The sequence below is a fragment of the Centruroides vittatus genome, unplaced genomic scaffold (genome assembly GCF_030686945.1).
Source record: "Centruroides vittatus isolate TY-2023 unplaced genomic scaffold, ASM3068694v2 contig_659, whole genome shotgun sequence".
NCBI lineage: Eukaryota > Metazoa > Arthropoda > Arachnida > Scorpiones > Buthidae > Centruroides > Centruroides vittatus.
The window spans coordinates 38,065-56,618 of record NW_027122411.1 but is presented as its reverse complement, the minus strand read 5'-3'; the positions used below and the strand labels follow the sequence as shown (position 1 = coordinate 56,618).

At 35.1% G+C, this 18,554-nt stretch overlaps 2 protein-coding genes across 2 annotated transcripts in view; both read left to right on the top strand.

Annotated features, from left to right (window-relative positions):
• The window catches only part of LOC136980032 (nose resistant to fluoxetine protein 6-like), a 129,814-nt gene that overhangs the window by 107,074 nt on the left and 4,186 nt on the right, over positions 1 to 18,554 (top strand). The window lies entirely within an intron of this gene.
• Positions 46 to 17,168, top strand: LOC136980039 (uncharacterized). The gene is made up of 6 exons (XM_067276088.1): positions 46 to 272; positions 984 to 1,078; positions 2,441 to 2,608; positions 9,038 to 9,131; positions 16,932 to 17,015; positions 17,081 to 17,168. Exons 1-6 carry the CDS (start codon positions 46 to 48, stop codon positions 17,166 to 17,168), a joined length of 756 nt encoding a protein of 251 aa, XP_067132189.1.

The following is an 18,554-nucleotide window of genomic DNA, read 5'->3' as shown; positions in this document are numbered from 1 at the left end:
AATCCACCACGACTTTGCAACGGTACAAAACTTTCGGTGTAAATGATGATGAACAATGTCATCGAAGCTACAATTTTAAATGGGAAATTCAAGAGGAAAGATGTACTGTTGCCACGTATTTTAATGATCCCAACAGATATGCCATTTGAATTCAAACGTTTGCAGTTTCCGGTGCGAATTGCTTTTGCAATGACTATCAACAAAGCACAGGGACAATCGTTGCAAGTGTGTGGGCTAGATTTGGAAAATCCGTGCTTCTCACATGGACAACTGTATGTGGCCAGCTCACGCGTCGGAAAACCTTCTGATTTATTCGTGTACGCACCAGACAGAAAAACAAAAAATATCGTGTATCCACAAGCACTCCAATAAATAAATAGAATTGAAATGACACTTTGAAATGTTTTCCCGATGAAAATTAATAAGTTTCAGTAAAAATAATAAAATGTAAATTGAATTTTATCATAACGAGTTTGCTTGAATTTCCTTTCTTCTGAAATCGTAGCAACGCGCGACGGTAAGCTAGTATTAAATAAAATTTACTTATATTAAACTGTTTTCAAATTAAGTAATGTACTGTTACAGATAAGTCCAACTCGTATTATAACTGTACCTCAGCTTCTATTGTGTGATGTAATTACGAACTGTGTATATATAGCTATAATATTACTAAAAACACTTAGACAAAAAAGAAATTGTTGAATCATTTTGTAATTAAAATTTACGACAAACAAATAATCCAAATATTGCATATTGTGTCTGTGCTTTTGAAATTTAACATTAAAACAGAAAAAACTTGTGGGTAATCAGATGAAAATCACGATAATTAAAAGCAATTGCCAAATTATACATTGCCAATTATTTAATGAGAAAGTTAATTACAGATTATTGTACAGAGAAAATATATTGAATTATAAAAAAATAAATAGGTGTTCGATACCACAGACACGACTACTTTCAATTGCACTTAAAATTTTTTACAGGTCGTTTTTCGCTCTGTTCTCAAGTTGGGTTGTCCTGGCAACTTTTGTCGAAACTTTGATGGAATTCGGCATTATCTCCTCAAGTGGTAAAAAAGGTCAGAGTAAAATCGTAAATATTACTTACAATTTATTCATTTTATACTAGTATACTGTTACTACAATTATTATAGAAGTATACATTATTTCGTTTGTTATTTTAATACAACAAACGAAATATTGTTCTTTTATATACAGTAATGTCGATGTTTAAACAGGACACTGTATGAGTTAATTTCGTAATTTATTCTTCAGAAGAAATTACATCAAATAACTGTGCGATGTTTGATGTTTCTCGTAAATTATGAAAAGTTTACTTACGTGACGTACAAGTGTCCATTTTAAATTTGAAGTTATGCTGCGCTATATGTATAATTATTGAATTACGCTATGCGTTTCGATAAAATCTCTAAGTATCAGACTCAACTAGACAAATAAAATTTTAAATAAGTTGTATTAGAAAAAACAGTGCATAAACTATTGTTGAATTTTGGTTTTTTAATCTCAAATATTTTCGTAGATACCTCACAATAAAGTGTATATTTTCAGTAAAATAATTATGCTACAAGTTTATTTTCAAATTTATCATTAAAGAATTTTATAAAACGTCTGAAAAAATGGAAATGGGCATTTCTTGTTTTGCCATTAAACTGCTATTTTTATACAACGATGTATTCTGTCGATCTCGGCCATTAAAAACCGTCTTTCCCCTACTCACATTTGAAAATTTTAATAGAAAACAATTTAATACAAAATATTCAAAAAAATAATTTTTTTTTAAATTTAATTACAACAGCTACTGTGTCACTTATGACTAATAAGAAGGCTTATTATAAATTGAGCCTATTTAATTAAGTTATCAATATGCATATCTATCTTGATTAAACTTGATTTTTACTAGACTTGTTTAATTAATATTGTTGTGTTACTGTTTTATTTATAGCATGGCCGATATGCAGTTTGTACAAGTGAATTAAATAATTTCGGTTCTTTGAAAGCCTGTTCATTAGTGATAAGTTACTAACTTGTTTTTGTAATTAAATAGTACAGAAAAGAAAGTTGTTGGTATATGTAAAAATTTCTTCATCCCCAAAACAAACGGACTTTTAAAATATAACCTGAACTAGAGGTAATAGTAATATATTAAAATTTAAGTTAAATATTTTGGAAAGTATCAAAAGAAGTTTTTTAATTTCAGAATTATTTTAATGTTTGATCAATATTTGAAACCACTTACAAAAAACTTTGTCCGAAAATAAAGTTTATGATTACATCTTAAGATTTATGAGGATTTTTCAGTTTTACAAAAATCATTGTTAAGTTTTGTTATATAAAATTAATGTAATATTTTTTTATATATATTAACTTCATTATAGTTGAAAATTACATTACAAGACTAAGTTTAAATATTTTATATTTAGATACTGTCACAAGGAATTTAATCTTCGTTTCGTTATACCAGTCAATTCGTAAACTTCGTTCTCATTGTATAAGAGACAGAACTGCTGCATTCTGTGGAATTAAATTTTGTTTAATCTGTATAGTAGTTTTTGGGCATACTTTTGCAACGCTCCCTAGTGGAACATTAGGTAAGTTTTTTGTGTTGCTTTTTTTTGTCTTAGTTTTGAAACTTTCTTGGAAATTTATTCTAGATATTTCAATATAAGTGCTTTTTCTTAGTAAGTAAAAAGTGCTTTAAAAATATTAATATTTATATGAAAAATGTGCAAAAGAAATAGCAGAACCGCATTGTTTGAGAAGTCAGAACTATGTTGGGCGTTCTCGCCATGCAGCAAACAGGATGGAAAGGAAGAGAATTATCTTCGTCATTGAGGAAGTAAAAACCCTTATAACGTTTTCATTATCATTTACCTTATCTTGTTTAGTATAATAAATTAGTTAATCTTCTAGTGTTGCCAATAGGTATTTTCTCTTTTTCTGTAAGTTCTGGCTCTCTGTATTGTGCAGATTCTATTAAAATTATGCATAAAACACTTCGCTTTTTAATTTACTTATCTATATAAAATATGTTTGTATTGCATCCAATATTGAGAAACATCTAAAATTATGTAAATATACTCAAAAGCGCAATAAGCATTTTCGAAAGAACTAAATGAATAAATACGGAAAAGAACGAAATTCAAATCAAAAATAGAAACTTTAAGCTGCGCAATTATGTGCAGTATCCCGTGATCACGCACTAGTCGAGATGGGAGAGCCCAGTAGTTTTACTGATTTATAGGGCAATGCAGATCGGAGCACAAGCTCCTGCTAGGGACATCCATGCCAGTAAGGTTTGTGAGGAGAAACGAAGCTACCAGTGACCACATCTACATTCTGTGATGATATTTATTATGGTAGTATCCAGATATAAGTATGATACCGTCTCGGACGTTGCCAGGGTTAACAAGGTCCGCGTTCATGGATTACGCAAAGGCTCACGTTTGAAAAATAGGCCACAGTCTTTTTTTAGTACCGGTGGCGAAAGCATCACTGAGCGAAGCATTTTTAATGCAATACTCTCAACAGATGTGAAAAAGTATCCTAGCCTTGGTGTTTCTGTGGCAATGCATCCACAAACAACAAAGGCTGGAAACCACGCCAACAGATGACATAGACGACAGAAATAAACGAGTTTATCATCCCTACTTTCTACATCATCACATAACTCGTAACAAACATGACAACATACAGACAATTACACTGTAGATTCACACAACAATATCCTCACCTCACTGTCACCGAAAAAAAAGTTGTTGATCAAAAACGAACAACTATAAAAAAACAATCTTATCTCACAAATAACACTTGAACTTAACAAACAGCAGGGTGCTAATCAAATACATTAACAGACAAATACATCTAACATTACAAAATATCGCGTAATCTGTCAGGTAATCCAGCAACAAGCATTGATAATTAGACACACACAACAACTACCACTAATGACACTACAGACACTTAATCATCCATGTGTTTCCTGTCTTTCTTGAAATATAAACTTTCACCTATATTTCAAAAAACACTCACTAAATATACAGGTACAGATTCCACAAAAAAACCACAAATACCGAAAATCAACAAGGTAGTAGGACAAACACAAAATTATGTAAAAACTTACTACCATACTACATTCATTCAACCCTCTCAGACATTGATACGTTAATTTATGCTGGGGCAGTATCAGTTGTGTCACGTTAAGGACGAAAAACACAATTCCAGAGAGATGAACACGAAATACAGTTCTATCACAAGCCTGCCTGGCAGAAAAGAATAGAAACACAAATAAATGGCATTAGACAGCAATTAGGCAGGCTGACACAATACACTAAAAACATCATAACACCTAAATTAAAGAAACTACTCAAAAACCTTTTTAAAAAAATCAAAACACACACGAAACACGAACATCACAATGCACACAAAATAATATACGTACACGACATTTGCTACTCTGTTAACAGAACACACGGCTATAAGATATATTAAACCTTTACAATTCCTGGTACGAAAGATTTACATCATTTCACCAGGAACTAGCTGAACACCTAACTTACATCATCTTCAATTCACGACACATGCCAAAATTTTTTACTCGGGGCATCACCTACATGAAACCTAAACACAACAATACCACATACTCCACACAATACAGACCAATTACATGTCGTCCAACACTTTACAAATTATTGACATTTTGTATCGCAAACAAAATATACAAACGTGTTGAAGAACAAAACGTTCTTACGGAACAACAAAAAAGTTGCCATAGAAATCACAAAAAATGTAAAGAGCAGTTACTCGTAGATTCAGTCATTCTATGGCAAGCAAATAAACAGCATAGAAACATACACATCGCATATATAGACTACAGAAAAGCATTCGACAGTGTTCTATACAGTTGGCTGCTATATATTCTACACATTTACAAAATACAGCCATCCTTTATTGCATTTTTTAATACACTATGAGCCCTGGGACAACACTACATCTCAGGGTTAGTAACACTTCCCTACAAACAAAGTAAATATTCATCAGGCAAAGGATTTTTCAAGGGTATTCCTTGAGTCCTCTCTGGTTCTGCTTAGCTCTGAATCCACTATCACGATAGTTAGACAACACGCAATATGTTTATAATATTAGACATGAAAAAACAACACAGTTTACAGTGTCACGTCTTATGTACATGGACAACATAAAACTTGAAGAAGTTGTTTTTGTGTGGATGCATTAAGTTTTCGAAATCACACATTCAAACATTTACGATATACAAATGGAGTTTGGCCTAGACAAATGCAAAACACTACACGTAGAAAAAAGAATCCTGAAAAAAGAAGATTTTGCACTTGGAAATGAGAAGTTATTGAATCCATGGAAGAGGGCGAGTTCTACAAGTATTTAGGATTCCAACAGGCCAAACTAACAGAACACCCACAAATAAAGCAAAGATTAATGAAAGAATACCAAAGTAGGTTAAATGCTATTCTCAGAACAGAGTTAAATGCAAAACAAACAGTTAATGCAATAAACACATATGTCATTCCAGTACTCACATATTCTTTTAGAGTTATACATTGGACTCACATGGATCTCGAGCAAATCCAAAGGAAAACAAGAACAACACTTACTAAGCTCAAACAACACCATCCTAAATTCTTTCCACGTAAAGATGAGAGACGTGACATAGATAACCTCACTACAAACAATTACGGACATTGCGAGAGTTACGCTACAAAAAGCAAGAAAAATCAGAGTTACACAAAAAAGAAACTCTATCAGACTCGAATAACACTATTAAATTTGCACTCACAACATATAAAAGGCATAGACACCGTCAAACAATTGTAGGCTCAAAAGGCACTCCATGGCAGGCATCCTTATGACTTGGCCCAGAATTTTATTGACAAAACTGCATGAAACAGCTGGTTAGCTCGGAGATGCTTCTTTGGGGAGACAGAAGGATTTATGATTGGAATACAAGATCAGATCATAAATACTAAAAACTATAGAAAACATACTCGAAAATATAACACATGCCGATGACACATGCAGAAAATGTCATATCATGTTAGAAAATATACACCACTTCCAGCTGCAAGCTTGTGTCACAGACAGATTATTTACATAGACCTAATCAAGTAGCAAATATAATACATGAAGAGCTTGCAAAGAAACACAAATTAGTAGACATTCATAAACCATACTACAAATATTGATACAATCCAGAAAACAGTATTGGAAAACGACACGCACAAAATGTACTATGACAGATCCATAATCACAGATAAAACTATTTACCACAACAGACCAACATCAGCTTCATTGAGAAACACAAAAAAATGGCGTACACTATAGACAAATCAATTCCAAATACTCACAATGTACAAAATGCATGTACAATGCATTAAAAATTCAGCAAGTACCCAGAACGTGCCCAGGAAATTAATCAGCTGTGGAGGATGGATAGGTTTCTTATTGTACCTGTCGTTCTTCCCTCTACAGGTGACATTACTACTCAAAAGCCTGGGCACATTACAATTAAATAGAAATACATACATTACACTACAGAAGGCCACTATATTGAATACATGTCATATTGTTCGGAAATTCCTGAATACAGACACACACGCTGATACACTTCTTTAATTTTTGTTTTGGTTACTATGCTTTTACTTGGGTCCGGCATAGTATACAGCCACTGGTGTTAACCGAGTATATCTCACATAACCCAACACAATAGTAATAATAATAACAATCAGCGCAGAGCTCAGACAGGTCAGAATTGAGCGTTGAAAACACAGATTTTTGCTACACAGATAGAGTATGTCATAAGAATGCACACTAAAAAAGGATTTTTGGTAATTCTTCTCAGTGGGGGAAGAAGAGCTTTAAGGATTTTCCTGAAGAACATAGCTTTTACTGTACTATTTTAGATGCGGTTTTTTGATTTTTGCGAGAAATCAATCAAATTTTTAGACCCATCTAAATGTTTTCTTATTTTCTCGAAATAGGGAAACCTAATTTATTCAGCCACGGAAACAGGTAAGACAGGCTAAGATCTAATAAACTTAATATATGCTTTCATTACTTTTTGCTCGAGGACTCTGGGCACATCTGCTAGTTATATAATATTTTATTTTAATAAAATAATTGGTTCATAAAAAGTTTCGTTTAGGGTTTCTCAAAGGGATCCCGGTTGTTTTGTAACTCGGGAAATATCACGGGAAATTTTTTTCATTTTGGGAAATTCTGCAAATTTGTTAAAAGTTCACTTTTTTTTAAATTTTGTGTTAAGGTTGAAAAAATTTTTCAAATAGAAAGTATATTTAACTCATAAACTGTCAGAATACATTTGTATTTATTAATTTTAAACTTACTTATTAGTTTTTAAAATTTGTCTTCTTACGGCATGTCACAAATGGTCAATAATCAATACATAGGTTATTTGTGTCAGGACTCTTAAATTTTTTTTTTCAGAACCTATAATATCTGGAATAATTGTGCTTATGCTGTTTTACTTTTTAACCATGCCTAGTAGCTTCAATAACTGCGTAAGGCCAGGTTTTGCAAATTGGGCACGTATAGAAACGAGTATGAAGTCTGCAAGTAGAAAATTTTTTTGCTTAAACCTAATTATTAAAGCCAAACGAACTGTGGAATTATCGGGTTGTAAGTTCAATGCCGCTATTAAAGCAGCCAATGTAGATAAATCAAGAATACTAGACGGCAAAAGAAGTACTGAAATCTCAAAAACGAACTAGAAATATTCTAGGTTACAGATGAAAAATCACACATAACATTCGTCTTCTCATAAATGCATTAAATATGATTCCACGCACATCAATTAAATATGAAAGGGCATTCTCTTTAGCGGGACTTTTCACTATTAAAATAATAACCAGATTGAGTGATCGCAGTACTGACCATCTTTGCTTTTTAAATCTTATTATAAAAATTTACAATAACATTTTGTATTATGTTTTTTCTTAAATCACGAAAATTATCTTTTAAGTTTTTATTTAAATTTTCAACTCAATTCGAAGCACTTTTATTGTTGTCATTGTTGTATGTAGTTTCCAGTAAACTTTGACAAATTATTTTTAGTGAAAATGTCTACGTAATTCAAAGGTAATTTTTAATATATATTTTATACAGCATAATTGATATAATTTTGGATGTCAGAACGAAATCAGTTAATTCAAAGAATGAAAATAATTATATTATTTGATTTCATGATATTTTGTATATCTTAAAAATAATTGTATCTATCCGGGAAACATTTCACTTTTACCCCGGAATCCCAGCAAAAGCAAAAGACCGGGAAATGAGAAACCCTAGTCTTGTTTCAAGCTTTATAGTGCGATCCCTCATATTTAATCTCGGTTTAGTGTCATAAATCGATGATACCTTTCTGAAAATACAATAGCTATTTATATCACGTAAACGTTCAAAAATACTTTTAATGCTGACACAATAAAAAATTCATAAAACGAGTGAAAATAGTGTTTCAAATTGCCAGCAATAGAAAAAAAATACAAATTCATACCAGGAGCAACTGGTGTACGGAAAATTTTTAATGATCGACAACGTTGAAAAGAAATAATCGCACATAATCGCACGAACTGAAAATATGTAAAATAAAAAGAGTTGATAGACCTATGAATCGCAGTGAAACTGCACGTCAGATTCACTAAAAAATATTTATAATGCTCCTGTCTACACAATAATAAAAAACGTTTTATTGTTGCTTTTCATAGACACAATGTAGTGACAAATTTCAATCACAGAGCAGATTATTCATCTTTCATTCGGTTGGCCAACCGAATAAAAAATAAATAATCTGCTAGTGTTTGAAAAGTGTTACTAGATTATGTCTATGAAAAGGAACGCAAAATAAACAACACGGTTTAATTGGAATAAAAAAAAAATATTGGTATACACTCGAATAATTGTTATTCACACAAAATATAATTGTTTCTTGATTTTAAGTTGTTTTTAATTAAAAACATTATTTCTAGAAAAGTACAAGAATATTCCGGAGTTGTATAATTATATTCCTCTGGAAATAGCTGCTGCTGGTATTGCAATGATGGAAATTTTTTTCTTTATAAGGTAATTATTTTTATATTGATATAATTTCTTCGACTGAAATTAATACTTTCAAACTAGTTTTCATTTTCTTATTAAATCACGTAAATTGTTTAATTTTTATATATGACAAACATAATTATATAGAAATTTAAATTTTGTGTAATATTACAGTAATGGTGTCTAAACAAATGTCAAAACAGTTTATTGCAAAACTTAAACTTTGTAAACTTATTATAAGTTTTTTCATATACTGAATTACTCTGAACGATCCTTACAACAATCTACATTTGGTAGAAACTTAATAATTAGTCGATTTTCAGACATACTACTGAATAATGCCATTCAGTGGCGCATCAATGTAATGCGTCTGAAATCAATGTAAAGATAGGGCAATTGCTTCTGTTGAAATTATTATATAATAATTATGTGATTAGAGGCTCGGCACGTCTTTAGTGCTTCGTCAGGAAAGACACCACTAGGTGTCGATTTACCCGGAAGCGACGGCGTCGGTTCGATTGGGAATTAGGTCGCGCGAATGGCCGCGTGTGTGAGCGATCGGATTCAGGATGGAGTGAGAAACAGCACACCGGAAGTAACTCAAGCAAAGACTAGGACAACGAAACTACGTTTATTTCGAAGGATGTAAATCACTCTGTTACAAGACGATAGTATCTCGATTGGGAGTGCAATAGTTAAACTACAGTGACATTAATTTAATTTCGCGGTATTCGTGAGAGAGAGTTTACAGCTGTTCGAGATTGCTAAATACGTGGAGGAAAGAATATTCACGAATGTTTACGTTCTTCCTGTTCAGAAAGGTTAGAGAGTACGGGAGATCAGATAAGGTTGGTTGTGCTTGTCCGGGCTCCAGCTTTGGTTTACGTTTTTGGCGGTTCCTTTGGTTATAGGCACAAATGCGATACATCGTTGGAAAGCACTTCGTCAGGAGTTCGTATAGTATATTTGTAACGATAGGTTAAGCAGGGGGAAGTTATAAGGGGTTGAATTTAGGGTTTTTTTTCTTTTTTATTTTTTTAAATTTTTTTTATTTATTATTATTATTTATTTATTATTATTATTTATTTATTTATTATTATTATTTATTTATTTATTATTATTATTTATTTATTATTATTATTATTTATTTATTTTTCTTATTTATTTATTTATTTATTTATTCTTTGACTGGTTCTGCCGGGGGTTAAATAATCGTAAGAGGGGCGGACATAGGGTGATTGGTAGAAGGTACTGTACTAGTGGGAAGGTGGATGTAAAGTTGGGTGAGGGTAGGTCTTATATTAACTGTTACAGGGTAGTTAAAACTTTGCTTCATTATGTCCATGGGAAAAAATTTCAATTTTTCAATCGCCAACGGCTCTTCTAACGGCCTTTCCCGCTGTTAAATACTGTTCTAACGTCTTTCTCAACGGCCGTAACGGTCCTTTTAACAACTGGTCGGGTTACTTATTTATTTATTTATTTATTTTTTCTCGTAATTTTAGTTTTAGTTCTTTTCCCTGGGTTTACTGGAGGGGTTCTGTTACTTACTGGTTTAGAGGAGGGTGGCATGCCCCGCTCCTTCTCTCCCTTCACCAAGTAAACCTTGCCCACCTTTCTCTAACTCATTTTTGGACTTTTTCATTGCTTCCAACATGTCTAAGAACACAATCGAGGACTTCATAGCAAGCTGAAACAAGGTGCTAGATGAGCTTAAAGGGTTCTGTGCTAATAAACATAATAATAAATTAGGTTCTAAAGAATCAACACGTGTGATAACTGAACATTTTACGAAAGTTATTAAAATGGCTGTGACTTTCTTTAAGGCTAACTGCTTTCCAGAATCCCTGGGACAAAACCTGGCCACACTAATTTCTAAAGAAGAGAACTTTATACAATTAGTGACATCTCAACAAGAGAAGTCTTTGGCTGCAATCTATGAATTTAAAGCTGATTTTGACAAAATAAGTAAAACTAATGCTGATAATGACCACATACAATTACTGGTCACTCAACAAGAGAAAACCCTGACTGAAATCACCGCTTTGAAAGCTGATGTCGACAAAATAAGTAAAACAAATACTGACAATGATCATATACAACTACTGGTCACACAACAAGAGAAGACCTTGACTGAAATCACTGACCTGAAAGCTGAGGTCAATAAAATAAATAAAATTAATGTAGATAATGAACACATACAATTACTGGTCACTCAACAAGAGAAGACCTTGACTGAAGTCACTGATTTGAAGGCTGATGTCCACAACATAAGTAAAAAGAATACTGACAATGATCATACACAACTATTGGTCACCCAACAGGAGAAGTTCTTGGCTGCAGTCTCAGAGGATATTAATAAGGTTACTGAGGTCACTAAGAGATTGGAAATAGAGTTTTCTGGTGTAAGAGAAATAGGTAGGGCATCTGAAAATATGGCAAGCGGTAGTGAAAACAGAACATTATACAGTGACATCCTCAAGGGGGGCGCTAAGCCTAAACCTAAAAACACGAATTTTCCAAACACCATACTGGTCTACTCAACTGATAGTAAAGCGAACTCTGAGGACACCAAAAGTCTATTAAAAAAAATGATCAATCCAATACAAATCAAGGTTGGCATCAGAGGCTTTCGTAGGATAGAAGGGAAAGGAATTGCTATAGATGTTGGTACTAAAAATGAACTCCAGATTCTCGAAAGGGAAATTAAGGAAAAGGCCCCCAATCTTAAAATAAGGGTTCCGAACAAAAAGAAACCAAAGGTTCTCATTAGGCAAGTACCAAGGCACCTTGAAAAAAAGGAGGTTGTTGACTGTCTTTTCCAACAAAATGAGACTATTCGTGCTAACTTTGAAAGGGAAAAATTTGATGAGGGGTTTGAATTGAAATATGCCTTTGGAGGAGATACCAAAAACAATGTGGTGAACTGGGTGGCTGACGTTACTCCATATGTGCTGAAAATCCTTACCACAGTACGGAAATTAAATATTGAATGGGCTCGTTGTTGGACAACGGAACACTTCTCTATACTGCATTGTTTCAAATGCTGCAGATTTGGGCATCAAAGCAAAAACTGAGAAGAAAAAGAAGAAATCTGCAGCCAATGTGCTGGCAATCATAAATATAGGGACTGCCCGCGAAAGAATAAGAGCCCTATTTGCCATAATTGCCACCTTCAGGGAGATAAAGACCAGAAACATAATGCATTTGACAGGGTTTGCCCAGTTTACAAACGTATAAGGAACTTAATAATGACCAGGACCAATAATGGGGACTGACTATAATAGACTAAATTTTCTGCAAATAAACCTACGGAGGTCTATTGGCACAATTTCTTCACTGGGCAAGGACTTATCTAACTTTGATATTGTACTGTTGCAAGAACCTTATAGCATTAGCAACAGGGTGGCTTGCCTTCCACACAGGCATCTTGTAGTACAGGACAATACTCATACCCCATGGGCTGCCATTGTTGTGCCCAATAACAATGTGGCCATACTCCATCATAAGAAGTATACAACGGACAAAATAGTCTGCATCGAAACCACACTTGGGGACCTCAGTCTGATTATTATCAACGTATATGCTCCAGGCAAGGAAGACATAACTAATGAACTGGACCAAATACAGGATATCATAAATCACTTTAAGGATAGCCAATATGTGATTGCTGGTGATCTAAATGCCCACTCGCCTACTTGGGGGTCAAGAAATTGGACCCCAGGGGGGAGGCTATCGAGGAGTTCCTGGCTGTGAATGGTTTGGTTGTTATTAATGACCCTAATTCCCCTCCTATGTACGAAGGTCCCAGGGGGCATTCCTGGATAGACATAACCTGTGTCTCTACTGGAATAATTAACAAGTTGCACAACTGGAAGGTCTGCACTAAAGACAGTCTATTGGAGCACAGTTACATTAACTTCCATATTGGCTGTACAGATGACTATAGCACAATAAACAAATCAAATTCTACAGAACGAACAATGTGGATTGGGACTTTTTCTTCGAATGCCTAGATGATCGGATAGATCTGTCTCCCTCAATTAATAATAGGAGTGAGGCTGTGGACTACATTGACACCCAGATCCTAATGATCTCGCAAGTCTGTGATGAGTGCTTCTCTACTGATAGACCAAGGAAACAAAGGGTACCTTGGTGGAACAAAAATGTGGATAACATAAGGAAAATAAACAACCAAAACAGGAAGGCTTACCAACGCTGCAAGAACAATGACAGGGACTCTCTAAAGTTACGGTATCAGAACTATCAGGCCATCTATAAGGAGGCTATAAAAGACGCTACGGCTAAATCATGGAAGAAATACTGCTCCTCCGCTTCTACAGACCCATGGGATTTTCTTTACAAATGCTGCACATCTAAACTTAAGACTCCCTCCTGCCTCACTAGTATCTGCTTGTCTGATGGTGGTGTGAAAAATATGGAGGACACGATCAATCTTATAATGGGGACGCTCTGCCCGGACGATAACGAATCGGACGATGATTCTTTCCAGCACTCCATTAGGGAGCAGACTAGTGCTCCATTGCATTATAACAGCCCGCATTCTTTTACCGTTATGGAAATTGAGGCAGCTGTCAATAGGCTGGCAACACGTAAGGCTCCGGGTCTGGATGGGATAACTGCGGTCATTGTTCGGAAAATTTGGGAAAACCGTCCGAATCTCCTACTAACACTATACAACTTCTGCCTAAAGTTCTGTATATTTCCTGCCGATTGGAAAAAAGCGAGGATGGTACTTATTCCCAAGACCAAAGATGCCCATATCACTTCTCCGGGAGATTACTGGAATATCTCCCTACTTCCCATTTTGGGTAAAACATTAGAAAGGCTAATAATGAATAGAATGGTTTGGCATTTGGAGAAGGAAGAATACTTAAACGTACAGCAATTTGGATTTAGGTCTGGGACATGTACAACGGATGCCATTTTCTCACTGGTTAATAAAATTAAAGCCCTGCAAAACACCCACCCATACATTATGGGGATCAGTCTGGATATAGCAGGCGCATTTAACTCGGCCTGGTGGCCTATGATATTGATGTGTCTTAAAAAGAGCCAGTGTCCAAATTATATATTCAACATGATAAGGAACTACTTGCATGATCGTACCGTCACACTACAAGTGGGCTCACGTTCCCATACTCGGCATATCACACATGGGTGCCCGCAGGGCTCCGTGCTGGGCCCGCTATTGTGGAACTTGTTGTTCAATGGCTTTGTAAATGAAAATTTTGGAGGTGTGTGGACAGGGGCTCATGCTGACGACGCGATGATACTGATAACAGCACATTCAAGGGCCGAACTTAAACACAAGGCCAACAGAATTCTGTAGAAGATCCTCAATTGGGGAAGGAGGAACAGGCTTGAGTTTAATCCAAGCAAGACAAAAGAAATAATTTTTACCAGACCAAGGGCACGACATCTATACTAAAGGGTACCGACCATTAAAATGGGCGGCAACAGTGTTAAGGTAGTACCAACATTAAAATACGTTGGAATCTCGCTACACCACAAACTTAGTTGGCTTCCTCATGTCAAGAACATTTGTAATAAAACTAATCTGCTATTCAATAAAATGACAAAGGTAGCGAAAACGAAATGGGGGCTCTCTCCCCAAATTATGAGTGTGATCTATGATTCTGTGTTCCTTCCTATGATCTCATACGCAGCCCCGGTCTGGGTCGAGGGCCAGAACCAGGTACATATTCATCGGAAGCTATAGAGCGCCCAGCGGAGAGCACTCCTTAGGATTTGTAGGACGTACTCGACGACCTCCACGGCAGCCCTGCAGGTCATCGCAGGCAAACTGCCAATTGCACAGGAACTTGAGATGGTTTCGCAACGATGGAAAATGAGACATGGCTTGGATGTTCTCATAAACAATGAGAACTATAACAATATAGAGCAAACTCTACACTGCAAGTATAGTGAAGTACCAGAAAACTGGCCCTTTATTGCCAGTCACCCCTGGGGAGACCAAACTCTGGCCATTTTCTCAAATGGATCGAAGGATAGAGAGCAGGTAGGCTGTGCCTTCATTGTCTATCAGGATAATAATGAAGTTCACCACTCCTCATATAAGTTGGGAAGATTCTCTTCCGTGTTCCAAGCAGAACTTTGGAGTATCTTCTCAGCCCTAAGATGGTGCAATGATAACTTTGGTGGTATTAAAATTAATCTCTTTACTGACTCCAATTCCTCTGCGCAATCCATATGTAACTACAATTGGCGCCACCCAATTGTAAATCAAATCCTCAAAGAAATATCAAAGAATGTCAACAGTTTTGCAATCGTTTGGGTAAGAGGACATATTGGAGTCTGCGGGAATGAGCGAGCGAACAAGCTGGCTCAGTGTGCTTCAAATATGAATTGTAATCCAAGCTACACTGCAATCCCTCAAAGCTTCATAATTAGTCGACTCAAAGAAAGTGCGCTTATCAAGTGGCAGTAGATCTGCGACACTCAGAAAAAAATAACAAGAAACTTCTTTGCCAAAGTTTCTACTACTGCTGGACATCTCATCCAACATAATGTCACCCAGTTCTACACAGCGCATGGAAGGTTCCAGAACTATCTTTACAGATATTACAAGTTTTCAAACCAGAACTGCTTTTTGTGTGATGTCTCTGATGGTGTGGAGCACTACCTATTTTGGTGCCCCATGCTCGAGGACATGCGTCATCACATTATTACCATATTGCCTGCTCATACCAACTGGCCATGCAATTTAAATGTACTTATCAACGATAAAAACATAAATCAAGCTTTTAACAAACTTGTTAATATGTATTTTAAAAAAACGATGGTCAGATAGGAATATAATGGATAGTGTTGTTTTGTTACTATAATCTCCAAGCGAATTACTCTGTTCTGATGCTATATTCTTAATGTGAGCAACTTTGTTGTTAAATATTATATTGGCTGTGTTTATTTATATACTTTGGTCAGACAAGCATATGCTCTCAAATATTAAACTGTATTATATTCAAAAGCAAATAACTTTGTTGATTTGTATTTTGAAAGTGTATATATTTTAAACCTTATTCCGTAATCTATGGGATATATGGTCTGATTTGTATACTTTCAATGTCATCTCTGCAGTTGTAACCTACACGCGAGCTTTTATAGACTATTATCTTTGTGTTTATATTGTATATAGTAAAAATGTTAAAATGTAAATATACTCTGTACCTCACCTCGGTAATGCACTGCGGTGCCAAGGCAATTTGTAATAAAGTCTTTTACAAAGTGAAAAAAAAAGTGTTCCGAAAGGTTATCCAAGTTTTACGGCACAAGGTTGTTTAATGTTCAGGGAGAGATATCCATTTAAGTGCTGACACAGTTGATTATTGGAAAAATTCCAGTATGATGGCACTCCTGGAAGAACTTGCGACCACTGACTATTTAGAATGTTTATTACGGAGATTTTTTCAGGTAGCTGAGGACAACAACAGTTGGGCACATATGGCGTCATCGTCGATTAAAATTGGGTTTTTCTTTGGTTAAAGTTCGGATTTTCATAATTATATTGTAAAATTATACAGATTAATTTATTAATAGTCGTTACGCTTAAACAAAAAAAGTCTTCATGCAACGAAATGGTCCATCTAAAATTCTAAATTGTTTTCCGAGTCGTGAGCAGACGCATCTTTGTAAAAGGCATAATTACAGCAATATTATTGACTATATTTCGCACTACAAATAATGTTATACTGCAGAATTTGATAAGACTTTAACATATTTTTAGTACTTAATAAACATAATTACACTTTGAATAATAACAAGCTTTTTCAACAATTTCAGTGCTTTTCTTCTCTCGTATTCAAACCAGAGCAGTATGAAATCTGCAGTGGATATTTTCATCTTATTGGTAAGGAGAATGATCAGGTGAGAGAATATTATATTTATTTCAACATTTAATAACTATTTATAAATATTGATAATTCGTTTAGGTATAAGAGGATACAAATTTTAAGAAAAATTGTTTTAAAATCCTACTTTACTCAGACTCAAAACGGGGGACAGCGTCACGTTGGGTAACCGATTTTGATAAACTTTTTGAATTTTAAGTGCATTTCGAGAGATTGACATGTGTCATATAGTATTGCGCACTACACAAAATTAAACGAGAAAACTATAGGTGCAAATTGCCTTTTTTTTTAACTCTTTCCGCCCTGTGGGCACTAAGAGGGCCTCTTTCAGTAGGCCCATTATGGGTTCGGCCAGGCCCACAATGGGGCGACCGGGTGGTGAGGGACGGGGCCCGACATATCCGAACGGACCACCCCCGAAAAATTCCTGGGGATTATTCGACCCGCTCGGACTCGATCCCGGGTCCCCCAGAGCGGTAGGCTGCCACCTTGACCGCTCGGCCATCCGGCTGTTGGTGCAATGTCCGGCCTAATGTCATAAAACTTTCACAATTCCTTCTATTTGATGAATGGTTGATGGTTTGGTGTAGATGTGCAAAATTCTTAGTTATAAATGTTATGTTATGCCAGTCATGTTAAAATTTACTCGCAAATGTTGGCGAATAAATTTTGTTAATACTGTGAAGAGCCTAGATTAATGCGTGCGCCTTAATCCGTTTACCAGCTACAATTTGAAGAAAATTGCTCACGTCTTTTGTGGATGGCGTTTTTTTTCAGGGTGTGTATTCCCGGGTCTGGGAATCGGTTTGTCAGGTTGAGTGAAACGGTCAGCGAAATCGTCGATAAATGTGTGCGATAACCGAGAAACAGACACCGATTACTAACTTTCTAAGGATAAAATTTTAATAAATAACTAAAATCTACAAAATAGTTTTTCAGGAGTGCAGGTATAATAGCGAGTAATGACCCGCGTATAAAAGTTAATAAGCTCATTCTTTCTACTGAAATATATATATATATATGTATATATGGATGTATCAAACAGCACCTCTGTATAATTCTGCGAAGACGTGTTTCACAGTAAAAAAACCTGTAAAATTTTTAAATAAAATTTTCATATATTTACTAAGTTTCTCTACTCTATAAAACTTTTATCGATTATTACTGGTTAAAAACGACTTTCTTGGAAAGTTCTTATTATCGGTTATACGGCATTCCTATACAATATTTTTCATAATTTTTTTCCTGGTGCATCACCTGTTGACCAATGTCTTTGCTTATACAGTAGAGAGTCGAAAATCGGCATCAATTGGGGACTGGGGTTGTTCAGATTAGGGATTTGTTCCGATTACGGTCTATGTATGAAAAAATATATTAACTTGTCCGATGTTCAAATTTTTCTTCGTTGCGTGTCGCTTCCTGTTGAATTTTTCTCCGTTGCGTGTCGCTCCCTGTTGAATTTTTCTCCGTTGCGTGTCGCTTCGCGTTGAATTTTCGTCGATTTTAAGCCTAACGAAAATTTTTATAAGAATAATCGAGGCTATCGTATTGTTAA

What these genes read in the sequence shown, in the direction of transcription:
- LOC136980039 (XM_067276088.1), top strand. Translation starts at nt 46, where the DNA reads ATGATGAACAATGTCATCGAAGCTACAATTTTAAATGGGAAATTCAAG. An exon ending in CTCCTCAAGTGGTAAAAAAG is followed by an intron (nt 1,079 to 2,440) that starts GTCAGAGTAAAA and finishes TTTTATATTTAG; the next exon opens with ATACTGTCACAAGGAATTTA. An exon ending in TTGGTAAGGAGAATGATCAG is followed by an intron (nt 17,016 to 17,080) that starts GTGAGAGAATAT and finishes TAATTCGTTTAG; the next exon opens with GTATAAGAGGATACAAATTT.